General features: G+C 47.9%; 2 protein-coding genes across 2 annotated transcripts; both read right to left on the reverse strand.

Moving 5' to 3' along the window:
• Nucleotides 1-342: 342 nt before the first annotated feature.
• On the reverse strand, nt 343-2,850 carry LOC137591674 (homeodomain-interacting protein kinase 1-like). The gene is made up of 9 exons (XM_068309810.1): nt 2,826-2,850; nt 2,130-2,314; nt 1,854-2,045; nt 1,583-1,764; nt 1,376-1,499; nt 1,176-1,295; nt 998-1,090; nt 748-917; nt 343-662 (listed from the first exon to the last, which is right to left on the reverse strand). Exons 1-9 carry the CDS (start codon nt 2,848-2,850, stop codon nt 467-469), a joined length of 1,287 nt encoding a protein of 428 aa, XP_068165911.1. The 3' UTR covers nt 343-466.
• A 489-nt stretch (nt 2,851-3,339) lies between these two features.
• Nucleotides 3,340-12,884, reverse strand: LOC137591402 (retinitis pigmentosa 1-like 1 protein). Its single transcript, XM_068309366.1, has 8 exons — nt 12,774-12,884; nt 11,764-12,004; nt 11,252-11,644; nt 10,892-11,156; nt 6,613-10,757; nt 5,575-6,459; nt 4,731-5,495; nt 3,340-4,167 (listed from the first exon to the last, which is right to left on the reverse strand). Exons 2-8 carry the CDS (start codon nt 11,983-11,985, stop codon nt 3,775-3,777), a joined length of 7,068 nt encoding a protein of 2,355 aa, XP_068165467.1. The 5' UTR covers nt 11,986-12,004; nt 12,774-12,884; the 3' UTR covers nt 3,340-3,774.
• Between the last annotated feature and the right edge of the window lie 852 nt (nt 12,885-13,736).

Raw genomic sequence — 13,736 nt, forward strand, 5'->3', positions numbered from 1 at the left:
TGAGTGGGATTTGAACCCCAGACCTCCTGGCTGTGAGGCCACAGCGTTACCGCTGCGCCACCGTGCTGCCCTGATGACAGGACGAGGACTGGAAAACTACAATGGATAAATGCAGGATAAATGAAAAAAACACTTCTGTCAATACCCCCCCCCCAAAAAAAAGCATCAACTGTAACTGCATATGTTCAACTCCAAATTTTTAATATTCATTGAACAAAATGCAGACAGAGCGGCGCAGGGAGTGGCGCAGGTTCAAGTCCCGTTCTGTGGGGAGTTTGTCTGAGTTCCTCCCACCTCCAAAAACCGGCGCTTCAGGCGAATCGGCCGGCTTCCAATGGCCCGTAGATGTGAGTGTGTGCGTGCTTTTTTGTCTATATGAGGCTCAGCGGTTGCCATGGCGTCCCGCCCTGACTTTCCCCCGCCTCACACCCCCCACTCGGCTGGGATTGGCTCCAGCAACTCCAAACTAACGTCTGACAAACGGACAGATGGTTCTTTTTATCCTTCCCTTGAAGCTCCTGGTGGAGGTCGGGGCCGGAGGAGCTTCTGGGGTCACGAGAACTTCTGGAGCCGGAGCTTCTACAGCCACAACGTCGTTTTCCAGTAGGGGGGTCGGGCCGTCTGTCCAGCAGACCCCCATCATGGCGCGAGCGGCGGTTAGACTGCAACAAACAAGAGCATCGATGAGTGAATCCGTGCGCTGAAACCGTTGAAAAGTGTTTCACACACACACACACGTCTACTTACTACGCTTTAAATTTAGGCATCTCGGTCAGGTGGACGGTGGAGACGAAGGGGTGCTGAAGAGCCTTTCGGGGACACAACCTTTTGGTGGCATCCACGTGGAGCAAACGTTTCAGGAGGTTGACGAAAGCCCGTCTGTCGTGAAACTCGGCGCTGCTGTATTCCGGATAAACCTGGATTAGGAAACAGATTAATGTCCGTTGAAACGACGCCGGTCTTCCATCTTCATCGTCACACATTATAGAAAGCTTACATGCACCAGACCGTCCAGGGATTTGAACCGTTTGGTCCGCTTGTCCTGTGGAATCACTTCAATGCCGTTGGCCGCTCTGTACTGGTCCGGAGTCTGACGGGACAAAACGTCAGCGAGAATCGATTAAAAACACTTCAATTGGAATCATCTAAATTCAGATAAGTGATGTTTTTCCCACCATTAGCCTCCATTTTGCTGACGCAGCGAACTGCACCTTCTTGAAATAGGATCTGGTGTAGGCTCCGGCGGAGAGCAGGCCCTCTTCCGGCTGACCCACCACGGACACGATGTCCTTCATCTGAAAAACGACAAACAAGATTCCCGTCAGTTTACGATGTTAATCCAGCCTCCGCTGCTGCGTGACGTCATCCGGATTACCATCTGGAAGGTGCAGCAGGTGGCGAAGAGATCTTGTATGAGGTAGATGTTCGTCAGGACGCATCCCACACTCCACACGTCGATGGCTTCGCTGATGGGCAGACCGAGGGACACCTCTGGGGCCCTGAGGTGCAGGAACGAGAGCCAGAGATTAGAAAACTGTTCCAACATGGATCTCTATAAAAACCACAAACCTTCTCAGGTTACCTGTATCCACACGCCTGCATTATCATCCCCGATTGGACTTCGGAGCGTTTCACGGCCTCTCCAAAATCGATCAGTTTCACTCTGAGGGGCTGCTTCCTGCTGTTGACCAACATGATGTTATCCAGTTTGATGTCAGTGTGGATGACACCGAGCCCCTTCAGGGAGTCCAACGCCACAAACAGCTGCAGGGACAAAGACAGGGTCCACCTTGGGTTTCATTACTGACAAAAACATAATCAATGGATAATTGATTCCAAATTAAAATACACACCTGCTGTGCAATCGGCCTGATCTCATTCAACGACAGCGGTCTCCAGTTTTGCTCTTTTATGAGGCAGAACAAACTTTTGTCAAGCAGCTCAAATATTTGACAAGTATTACCTCTGTGATCAAACTGATCAATGAACCTGAGGATGTTTGATTGATCCGGATTCAGGGTCTTCAGGAGCTTCAACATTTTGAACTGCGGGGAAAAAACAGACAGGAGACGGATCTTAATAAATGTTCTGATCGATAAATGTTCCATTACCAATAACCAAAGCTGCACCTCTCTCTGACGTTGTCTTCTCCCTTTTTCTGGGCTGAGAATCTTGACGGCCAGCCTCTCCTTGGTCTCCATGTTCAAACACATGTGGACTTTCCCGAAGCGCCCTTCACCCAGAAGCCTTTGCACAGTGAAGTGATTGTTTTTGCTGTACAGATGATGTCCTCTACGGATCTCAGCCGCCACAGCTGTGATGAGAAGATGAGAGAAGACATTTAGAAATCTGTGAATTTAATCAGCGAGTCAAACCATGGCAATTCTCGGTTAAACTCGGGAATTACTCGTTCCGAGCGTCAAATTGACGATGGCAGAATGGCGCCCCCGTCTGGGGGAAAGAAAAATGACATCGCTGTGACTTTGGAACGGGAGATCCGAATGAAGTCATTTATTAGTTAGACGTTTTGTTAATAACTTTTAAAAAAAAAAAAAATGTGACCCGGATGAAGCAGCAGAAAATGAATGAATGAATGAATGAATATTCCTGATATGTTTCCTGACATTAAACAGATAAGGTAAAATGCCACAGAAAAGAACTTATTTTCCTCGAAATCCGATAGACTTTGCGTCCCTGACTCCGGTATTATCATTCATTACGTTTAGTACAAAATTAATAACTAGATTGAACCGATGCATTTAAAAAAAATAAATAAAAACAGGCATGGATCCTTTTTAATAATCTGTACATTTTGCCCTACTTACCTTCACGCACAGTTAATCTTTTCATTCCTGCTGTTATTGAAGTATTTTCACTCTTAACTATTATATCGATGAAAATATTTAGTTATGAATCCACTTCGCTCATATTTAGCCTAATCAGAATCAAAGCGGTCTGTGAAGTTTTTTCTTTGAACTCATGAAAAAAAAAACTCATGAAAAAACGTCACGATTTTTTTTTTTCATACAACCTTTATTTGTATAGCGCAGCTGACATTTCAAAGCGCTTTTAAAGACAGAGAAACTCAACAGAACCAAACAAAAGTAGTCTTCCCAACGAAAATGTTTTCTCTCTGTTCGGATGCTGCGTTGTGGAAATAGCAAATTTCTTAAATACTTAAATAATCGCTCAGAAAGAAGCGTCTTCAATAACTTTAGAATAAAGATCATGAACTCAAACATCCTCTCTGTCGTCTTTTTTGTCTCAATGTTCTTTCCTTCCATACAACATTCAGTGAACCCATCACCTCCTGTCTTTAGTTTCACAGAACAAATATCAAACTTTTCACAAAATCTTTATTAGATCATACAGAAGCCTTCCTGACAGGTTGGAGCAGGTTGTTCAGTAAAAGTGGAGACGTGTCCTCTCAAAAGCAGACGTCCAAGCATGTAGACATGATAATAAGTGATAACATTTAATATACCACATAGGGAATTTGTGGTTATACTCAAACTACCTTTATGTATGTAGTTACGGTACAGAAATGGTCATTTCTTCATACATGCAATTAACACAAATATATTTTTCAATAGGATACATTTGTTGTTTACAGATTGTACGTCAAAGAGTCACGGTGACTCCTTGTACTCAGGATCAGGGGCGATAAAGTGCTTCAAGTCTTGCTCTTGGTTCCTATTTTTCTTAACCTATCTCGGTGGACCCAGGACGGGTTTGTCAGAGTCTTGTTTCCTCTGATGTTTGTTTCTTCTTGTGTTAAAAATCAAGCTCCTCGTCGCACTCCTTGGGTTTGCTCCGTTTGACCCTGGCTGGCGAGCGGCTCCTCCGCTGACCTGCACCTCCGCCGGCGGACAATTTGGACGCTTCCACGGAGCGCACCTGGTTCGGAGGCGAATCGGTGTCATTGTCCTCCAAGGAGCCGGGCTGGGACTCCACAGAGGTCCTGGTGAACTGATGGAGGAGAGCACACTCATCACTTTTTTCCCCATTCACTTCTCCCTCCTCAGGCTTGATCTCAGCCGTTTCTTCCAGAACCTCCTCTTCCTCCTCCACATCTCTCTCCTTCTTGCTTCCTGTGACTTTGGTGCCTTCATCCATGGCGTCGGAGTCTTCTCCATCGGCCTCCTCTCCCTCAGTCACCCCCTGACCCTGAGGATTAAATGACATAACAGGTTCTAGTTATGCAACTGAGAATTACTACTTAAATCCATAATTCACCTGCACAGTTTAACTGGTTTCAAGTGAAATCATTTTAAATTAATGTGTTTCCATCCCTGACAATTTAAAGTACGACAAGCTGTTGCACAGACAAGCCTCGTGTCGCTGCTAAACAAAACAGATATGTTCAGTCCGGCTAATTGGATAGCCAGATTATCTTTTCCCACAGGATTAGGTTTGGGGCTGCTGTCGGTCAGATTCCTCTTTAAGGTGCAGTACACCTAAAGCCTGCAGGGAATCACATTTAAAAATAGCAATCAGCACTCGTAACTAGAAGAACCAACCCCTCGTGTGATCTAACATACTTTATCTAAACATTATAATCATTTAATTGTTAAATGTAGACTGTACTTGGAAATTAATCTCTCTGGTTCCTCCCAGAACAGTTGCAGAAAACGTCACTAGAAGATGAGCTTTTATTTTGTAGTTTTGCTCATTATCAGTTACAATATCAGTAAATTATTAAAGTTTCCAGTCGTTGTGATCCATCCTACCCGTGCCGAGGCTCTTTCCTCCTCCGAAGTCTCCCTTTCCCGCTCTTTTTCGGTGTCCTCATCTTCCTCCGTGAGGTCTTGGTGGTTTGAGTCTTTCCTGGCAGCATCGTCATCCTCGTTTTCGGTTGCTTGTTCTTCTTCCTCCTCGGGATTCGATTCAGGGCCCGCCTCCCCGCTTTCACCCGTCTCACCCTCAGCTGTGTCGTCAGTCGTTTCCATGGTATCCTCCCCTTCAGTCGTTTCCCCTTCTCCTTCTCCGACATCTTTCTGCTCCTCCACATTTTTAGCACAATGGCAGTGGCATAGTCCCTCATCTTCCTCATCACTCACACTGATTTCCTCTTTTCCTCCTCCCTCACCTCCATCTTTTTCCATTTCCTCATCCAACTCTGGGCTTGTCTCCTCCAAAACAACATCAGCTTTGACACCCTCTTTAGATTCCTCCTCCTCTTCCTCCTGCACTACTTCCAAGTTCCTCCCCTCCTCGTCTGAGGCCATTTTATCGCTCTTCTCCTCCACAGGTGGGGGTACGACTGAAGGGGGTGGGCTTTTCTTCCGCTGTAGTATTTTGAGGAGGTCAAACTCCATCATCACCGGCGCTTCGGCTGCAAGCGGATTCACCTTAAGGGGTCGGGCGGCCATTTTTTTGCGGATGCAAGCCTCACAGGGGCAGTACTCATCCTCGCTTCTTTGGTCGCTAAAGTCACCCGCCATCTCCACGTCGCTGACGGAGTCGGCAGTTTTCACCGACTGGTTCTTCATCACCTGGAAAACAAACCAAAAGTTCATCTTTCTACCTGTGTTTTTAATAAAACGGGGGGGAAAAGACCAGTGGTGGAGTTACCCTCAACATCTGACGCCTCTTCTCCGTCATGGTGGAGTCCCTGGAGAGGTTCGCTCTTTTCGGCATCTGGGCCGACTTTCCGGTTTTGCCGACGCGACTGTGGATCTTCTTCATCTCCCGTTCGATGCTGCTCTGGATGCGTCGGCTCACCTCGTCCCTGAGCTCTGCGATCATGGTGTCCAAGATGAGGCTGTCGTCCAGGTCCCACCGAACTTTGAACTCCGCCATGGCGTTGCTATAGTGGCTCATGAACTGTTTCTCCACTTTCTTTAAAAGCTGCAGGATCCACACTGGATCGGGATCTTGGGGTAGCTTTTTTGACAATGGCGCTTGCAGGACGGTCGAAGGTGTGCCTGAACTGGTGTCCTCTGGGGCCTCTTGTTCGTTATCCGTTGGGGATTTGGAGCTGTCAGGAGCGGAGCTCTTGTCCGATGATGAGGGATTCTCTGTGGCTTTTGGGCTTTCCGAACTCGTAGTCTTAGCCAGATCTTCTGCTTCCGCCTTGATTTCATTGTCGTTTTGCTTTCCGTGCTCATCCTCATGTAAAGATTCTACCTCAGTTGTTTTGTTTTGCGCTTTCCCATCTCCACTTCCATTTCCATTCTCCTTTCCTGACCCGCCAGAGCCGCTGCTCATATCTACCCCGGAGGAGGACCGTGGCGGAGTCACCTGTTCCTTTCCGATATCCTTGGACTCCTTGGCCTCCGTTTCCCTGGGTCCAGTCAGCCAAAGAGACTGAAGGATGGCTATGATGTCCTCAAACCTGCGGTTCTTCTGTTGGTCGAAGCCTGAACTCACTACTGGCTCAATGAGCTGGAGTTGGGCCAAACAGTCCAAGAACCCTCTGGCTGATGTACTCAGTCTACGACCGTAAACAGGGGACACCTGCAAATGATAGCAGAGGGTACCGGTTAAGCATGATCCGTGTTTCTTTCCCCAAGACTATACTAACTGCTTAATCAATACAATACATATTAACCATCTCATTTTTGGGAGACAAAAAAGCAATGCCTAATTCATATGAAGTCATCGACTTACCTCGGGCATGCTCCGACATCGACCCGTGGAAGAGCTCAGGAGAACTTTCATCACGGCAGCTGAAGAATCCCAGTTCTTGGGCAAAGGCTCGTTCAACAGTAGAGCTTTGGGATGTGAAGGAGTCTCTGTTGCATTGACCGGAGCTGGATCTGTTGCATCACATCCGGCTTCCTCTTTTTCATCCACCTGTTCGGCATCAGTTTTCTCTCCTTTCTCTACTTTCTCATCTTCAGGACTTTCCTCTTCCTCCTTTGCTGCCTCTCCTTCAGATTTCTCCACCGTCATTTTCTCCTCATCTTCGTGCAGCTCGTCACCGAGTCCGAGCATGCCGCTGTTGGCGGGAATGCTCCGAAGCCAATCGCTGACGACCTCATTGGGGGAAGCGTTGGGTAAACAGGCAGGTGTCAGATCCGGCAGCTCCTGATCAGGCTGGTTTTCGCTCTGTCTCTTCTCGCTCCAGGACTTTTCGCTAGTCTTGCTGGACTTTGACTGCTTAGTGCGTAGACGTTCGGTCGTCATGGTTTCCTTCAGAAGGTCAGCGGCAGACAGGGAATGAGACAGAGTGCTCTCGCTGCATGTCTCCGCCTTGCTGTGCGGTCTGGAGCTGTTTTTGAAACAAGGGCTTGGTGCTTTAATCGCCCTTTTTTCAGATTTGGATGTTTTGGCGCTGCTTTTGGATTTCGTCTTTTGATCTTTGTTTGAATTCAGAGAACCTGACAGAGCCGAAGTTGCCGACTTTGGCCTGAGGCAACACGGACTCTTGGTCTGGACACCCAGTTCCTTTTTGCCGGGGACATCTTCTTCCCTTTTGGACTGACTGGCTGGTCGAGTGATAGTTTGAGTGTCAGTGTCATTTGCTGAACTTTCGGGCGTCAATTTTATTACATTGGATTTCTTAACGCTGACTCTCTCAGGAGATTTACAGCAAACGCTAGGACTGGCTGAGGACATTGCAGATAAAGTCCTGTTGCTGTCATTGTTTGACTTCGTACTTCCTGTCTCAATCGCAAGAGCTGCTGCTTTGATGCTGCAGCTACAAGTCGACTTGTGAGACCTGCTACTTCTAGCTGATAATGCACTGCCTGCTCTGCTTTTTTGTCTTCCACTTCCTTCCCAGTTCTCATTACTCCCATTCGGTGTTTCAATCTTGGGGATATCAATTGCTGGAAGATTATGAGACAAAGTAATGTCAACGTTGGACTTTTGAGACATGGCGGATTCTGTTTCCTCCACATTTCCCTGAGCGTCTGGTGGTGCTGAGCAGTTGGTGACATCAGAAGACGCTGTTTTCCCTCTCTGATTGTTCACGTGAAAAGAAACACTTGACTTTCCGCTGTCCGATTCAGCTGTTTCTTGGTCTTCGGGCAAACCGAGAGAGACGGACCCTGAAGATTTTCGACTCAGCGTTTGTTCGGTGCCTCCTGATCCTCTCCTCTTACTTTTGGTTGAGAGTGACCGGACGCTGGACGCCTGCTCTGAAGCCTCTTCATTTTTCACCACGTCATTACCTTCCTTACTTTTCTCTTCTTTGTCCTCCTGCTTTTCTTTTCCTGACGTGGCTCCACAGCAACACTTTGATCGACCGGATTTAGCAGACTTTGACGAGTGAACCGACAAGGCGCTGGGTCCTCTTGTATCGCTACCACTAGGCATCAACTGTTGTCCAGTGGACTGAGCCGGATCTTTGACAGAGCGTTTCCGTGGGGACCGTGCCCTCGTTGGAGACAGTGACTGACCTCGAGATTGTTCAGAACATTTACTTTTTGTGTCATAATCCGTCACTTCCGTCTCATCTGCGTCCGTTTCAACATCGGCTGCTCTGTCATTGTTGGACTTTTGTGATGACCCAACTGAAACACGAGATTTCCCCGACTGAGCTGATGCAGAGCTCCTTACTCTCTCGTTTCCATCCTCATCAATAATTACTGGTGTTTTTATGGTGATATTTGTATATGGTGACTCTGTTTGGATGTTCTTAGAGGAATGTGACTTGTTTGAAACAGTGGACCTAACTGATGATTTGGACTTCACGGAGAGAGCGCTGACAGCCCGCTCTGGACTTTGTGCCTCAGCATTTGTCTCTGTGGAAGGCTCTTCGGCTTCACTTGGATTTGGAGACGCCGTGCTAAGGTTTGACTTCTGAGACTTGGCCTCTTCTTGCAGCCCATTTTCGTTTTCTTGAACCTCCCTGACGATCGGAGTTTCTACATGACAGCTAGACTGGCAAGACTTAACGGATATGTTTGATTTCACTGATCGGTTAGACGTTTGACTCTCTGCCCTTTTCTCCAGATCTCCTCCAGTATCCAATTTAGGAGAACCTGAAGCTTCTGAAGCTTCTTTGGACTTATGGGATTTATTAGACTTGGTGGACTTATTTGACTTTGCTGATTCAGCCCGCGGTCCGTCTTCTGCCTGAGTTCCTTCTTCCTGTCCAGTTATTTTTATTACAGGTTCTTGAGTTGCATCAAAATGACTGCAAGTGGACCTGTGAGACATGCTGGACATTGCTGATACATTTGATTTAGTCGATTTGGCGGACAAGACGCTGTCGGGTCGTTCTACCTTGTCAGATTTGACAGAAATACCCAAGCTACCAGAAAGCGTACTGGGAGCTCTTTTGTTTGTATCGTCCTCTTCAGCAGCACCAGATTTAGCAGACAATGAGCTCGGTGGTCTGTCTACACCGATCTCACCCGCCGCTTCCTGTCTTCTCTCCATGTCAGGAGATGCAGCTCTGTTGGCCGCATGAGACTTACTGGACTGGGCTGATGTGGCACTGGGACTTCTCTCCCCTTCTGCTGTCAAACCAGTGTCACAATTACATCCAGACTTATGTGATCTCTTGGACCTGTGGCTTGTGGTTGAGGCGGCACGAGAAGCCCTTTCTTCCTCTTTTCCTGTTGTCGCTGTAGAGAGGGGTGTAGCAGGTTTTGGGGAGGCTCGCCGAGAATGGTCTGCCTGTGAGGCTCTACTGCTGGAAACGGAATCTATCTCATATTTACAACCTCCACAGTTCAGACATACACTTGATGCCCTTGACTGGACAGAACTCGCTGAAAGTCTCATTTGATTGGACAAGCCACTGGCAACCCTCGTTATCTCGTCGTCTTCATCGTCTGAGGCTTTGTTGGACCTACAGGAGGCTCGATCCAGGACGGAACCAGTTGAGATGTCGCTATCTTCTTTGCCCCTCGGTTCGCCCTCAGCTGTCGGGGATGGGGAGGGTTCATTGCAGTTACAGCATTGTGAGGTGCTGAATGGAAAGTCGTCATCTGGGTCTTCTCTCAGCGACTGCAAGACATTAGAGGAGCTGCTGATCGCAGACAGGGAATGCTCCCCGGGTTCCTCCGTCATCAGCTCATCCTCCAGAGGTCGTAGGTTGTCGTCAATGGCGACGACTTCACTGCGACTGCAACATCGGCTCACCCTGTGCACCTCGACGTGGGTGTCTCCGTCCTGCTCCACCTCAACTCTTCGTTCAACCTGCTCCATCACACACATCTCCTCCTGGACCAGCTGGTTCGGCCCTGAGCCTCCTCTGCATTTGGAGAGCCGTGCCCGACAGCGCACCACCCTCCTGGAATTGCACGATGACGAGGAGCTGGAAGATCGTGTATCTCTGATTTTAGAGTGGGGGCTGCCGGATGCATGTGGGGGAGGGACGGGACACTGTTTGCGGCTGTGGGCTGGGTTCTCCCACAAGTCGTACTCCCGTTCTCGTCTCTGGTGGCAACAGGAACAGTGAACCCCTTCTGAAATGCTTTGTGGACGCTGGTTGGAATAATCAAACGATGCAGAATCAGAGCAGCTTTCGGATTGGCCCTGTTGCAGATAATAGGGCTGGGATTGGCTCAGGGGGCAACATTCATTTGTCAGAGATGGGGATTTTTTAACTTGCGTCGACCACTGCAGGGTTTCATCGTTCTGTAGTCGGAAGCGTACCCTCATCTCTAACGACAGGCTGCCATCTTTATTGACCAAGACACGCTTCTCTATGTCCTCGTTCGTAATCGTCGGCCTGGCGTGGGAGTAGGCGCTGACACCGTACGACTTCTCTGATGACATGGAGAAATGGGTGGAGCGGTTTGAGGAATCTGAACGAGGGTGGATGATGCTTTTTTTGGTTTCCAGGCCAAAGTTAACTGAAGACAGCAAAGAAAAACGTAAATACTGTAAATAGTTTACATTTGTTTGTCTAGCTACTTCAGGATTTGTGTCTCGAGTATTTAATCGTTTAATTTAAAAACGCACATTTTTAGAAGACCAAATTTCTTACCACTTTTCTTGCTTTCCTGCCCTTCGCTGTTTTCGCTGGCTCTGGACTGAGATCCATGCGGAGTGGATCTCACTCCTGGAGCAGTGGGTGATCTGGCCCCATTACCAGGAGTTCTGGGGCCGAGACCGGGGGACTTGCTGCCTAGAGTAGGCAGTTTTTCCTCTGAACTCTTCCTGATTAAGTTCACGAGCATCGGACTGAAGGCTTCCCGTCCAACACAAACCAAGATACCAGGACAAGCCAAGAGGTTCTGCAAGCTGTCAATCTGGAAACAAAGCCCCAAACAGAGACAGTTTTACAAGTTTTATTATAAAGCCCTTTCTAAGTTGACGCCCCAACTTTTCATTGGACTGCTCTTACCCTCCGTCCCTCTGCAGTGTAGAATTTGCGGACGTGGAACTGCATCACATCGGACGCTTCGTTGAGAAACGACCTCAGGCTCCTGGCTGACCTCCTGCTGAGCATCACACTCCTCCTCATCCCCGGCTCGCTGTTCTTCACCAGCAGTATCCGCCGCTGCCTGAACGGCAGATGTCCGGGCGGCGTGGCGGACGAGGCCTCTGGCGGATGGGGCCGGTGGCCGTGATGGTACCAGGCGTTCGGACGTTTACCGGCGAGCTCGATGTTGATTGGCTTAGCTTGGCGCCGGTCAGAGCAGAGGTAGCAGCCGCCATCCTGGAGCTGCTCCAGGTGTTGGATGGTGTGTGTGCCGCGGGGGGTGGTCACGGTCCGCACACCGAACGGCAGAGGCATCTGGACGTGAACACACACACACACACACAAACACACACACACTCGGTCTGTCTATAATCAAGATGAACTAAAACGTTTTTTGATGCAGTCAGCTGGATCTCGGGTCACGCTGCACTGACCTTTTGGGAAAGGTCGTCCAGCAGGGTGTCAAAGCATTTGAAGCTGCGTTTGTGCACCGCCATCCTGATGCCCCCGAACTGGCTGTCGCCGCTTTTGTAAAAGGTGATCCGCTTGGCTGGGGTGGCGCTGGTCACGTTGGTGAAGCGTAAGTTGGAGTGGGGTGACGCATGTTGTTCAGATGGGAGCCGGGGGTCCCACAACCCCGCCCGGACTGAATGCATGCTGGGATCTCACACTCACCTGAGGGATACGAGCGTCACAGCGTTCAAACATTGGACATTTACGGTGTTCTCAAAGCGCTGCAAGGTAACGTCCTGAATCAGAGCAAAAGGACGACATAACTGCTCACAGGGATGACTTAAGGTAAAAAAGGCTTAGCGGGCTTTAAGGTCCCATGAAGTCAGCCTGCAGGCCAAGTCACCGCTCTTAGCTGTTCACAACGTGACGTTTAATCCCTCTGCAGCTCAACAACTTCACACCTAAAATATCACCTCATCCATCAGACGTGAACCGACAGCACGTTTGACTCCCTGATTACAAAATCAGCCAAACTCGTGTGTTTCAAAGGTGACGGTGCTAAAATGACACCCAGAAGCTCCTCCTGACCAATTTATAGACCTGAATTTGTCCAAATGAGACAAATAAGCAAAGTGATGAAGCAGCTAGAGGACAAAATAAACAGAATGACTGAATGAAGAATGAAGAAAACAGAATTTCGACATTTAGTGATGGACAGAGATTCACTTCTCTTCCCTTCTGAAGCCTGAATGCTGATCTGACAATGTGCATACCATAATATTCTCGATAAATTACAGTATAACATAACATAGATTTTTACCACTGAGATATTTTTGTCAACTGCAAATTCATACAGATAAATTCAATATCACATAAATAATTTTTATAACCGATTAATCAATTGGAGACTATTGATCATTTTTTAAACCACTAAAGTTAATCAAAAATAAATGTTTTGTTTGTTATTTTTAGCTGTAGGTACACTACTTACATATTCAGGAAACATTATCCAAAAATGAAATGAATAAGTCAGAGGTGAAACTGTCCCCGTCCACAGAGTCTGACTGGTTGCCTCTACAGCCCCCGGCTCCTCAGCTCTCAGGGTAAAATGGCAGTCAGTAATCGGGCGCGTGGGGCGGGGAGGGGCAGATGGAGGGAGGAGAAGACAGGAGGGGTTGTCGGGCTAAGGATAGAACCAAAAGCCTGCTTAAGGAGTGTGTGTGTGTGTGTGTGTGTGTGTGTGTGTGTGTGTGTGTGTGTGTGTCGCAGAAGGAGGGAGGGTGTCGTGGTCAGAAGAGGGATTTTTTTCTACGTCTTAATTTTTTAAAATTAATCTTCACATATCCAATCAGATTGGTTATGTCCTATCATGTGATCTGACCTTTAGTGGCCTGTGTGATCAGTTGCTGTGTGTGTGTGTGTGTGTGTGTGTGTGTGTGTGTGTGTGTGTGCCATATAAAATGTACAGTAGCTTTCAGTGTCCAGAGACCTCTCGGCCTGTGAGCACACACTGCTCCTTTGTCTTCTTCTCCTCGTCTTCCTCACACACACCTCAACAAAAACACACACACATACACACACACACACACACACACACACACACACACACACACACACACACACACACACACACACACAAACCTCAATACTCGCATCTCTAATCTGAGAGGATTTCAGAGTAATTACAAACAATCTGTTTGGCAGCAGGGGGCCTCCTTTTTGGAAATTAAACTAAAACTGCTCCCAATGAACCGGGTTATCACCAACTAGAATTAGGTGGTTAAAAAAACAACAACCAAGGAGCAAAATCACGTCAATATTAAAATGATTAACAGCTCCTGACAGCTGTTTTTAGTGTCATCTTTGTTATTTTTTATTGGAACTGGTGACAAACGACAATTATGTAATCTACATAAAGACGGTTACATAATTCATCAACTTCTACCTGCTTCAC

The sequence above is a fragment of the Antennarius striatus genome, chromosome 24 (genome assembly GCF_040054535.1).
Source record: "Antennarius striatus isolate MH-2024 chromosome 24, ASM4005453v1, whole genome shotgun sequence".
Lineage (NCBI taxonomy): Eukaryota > Metazoa > Chordata > Actinopteri > Lophiiformes > Antennariidae > Antennarius > Antennarius striatus.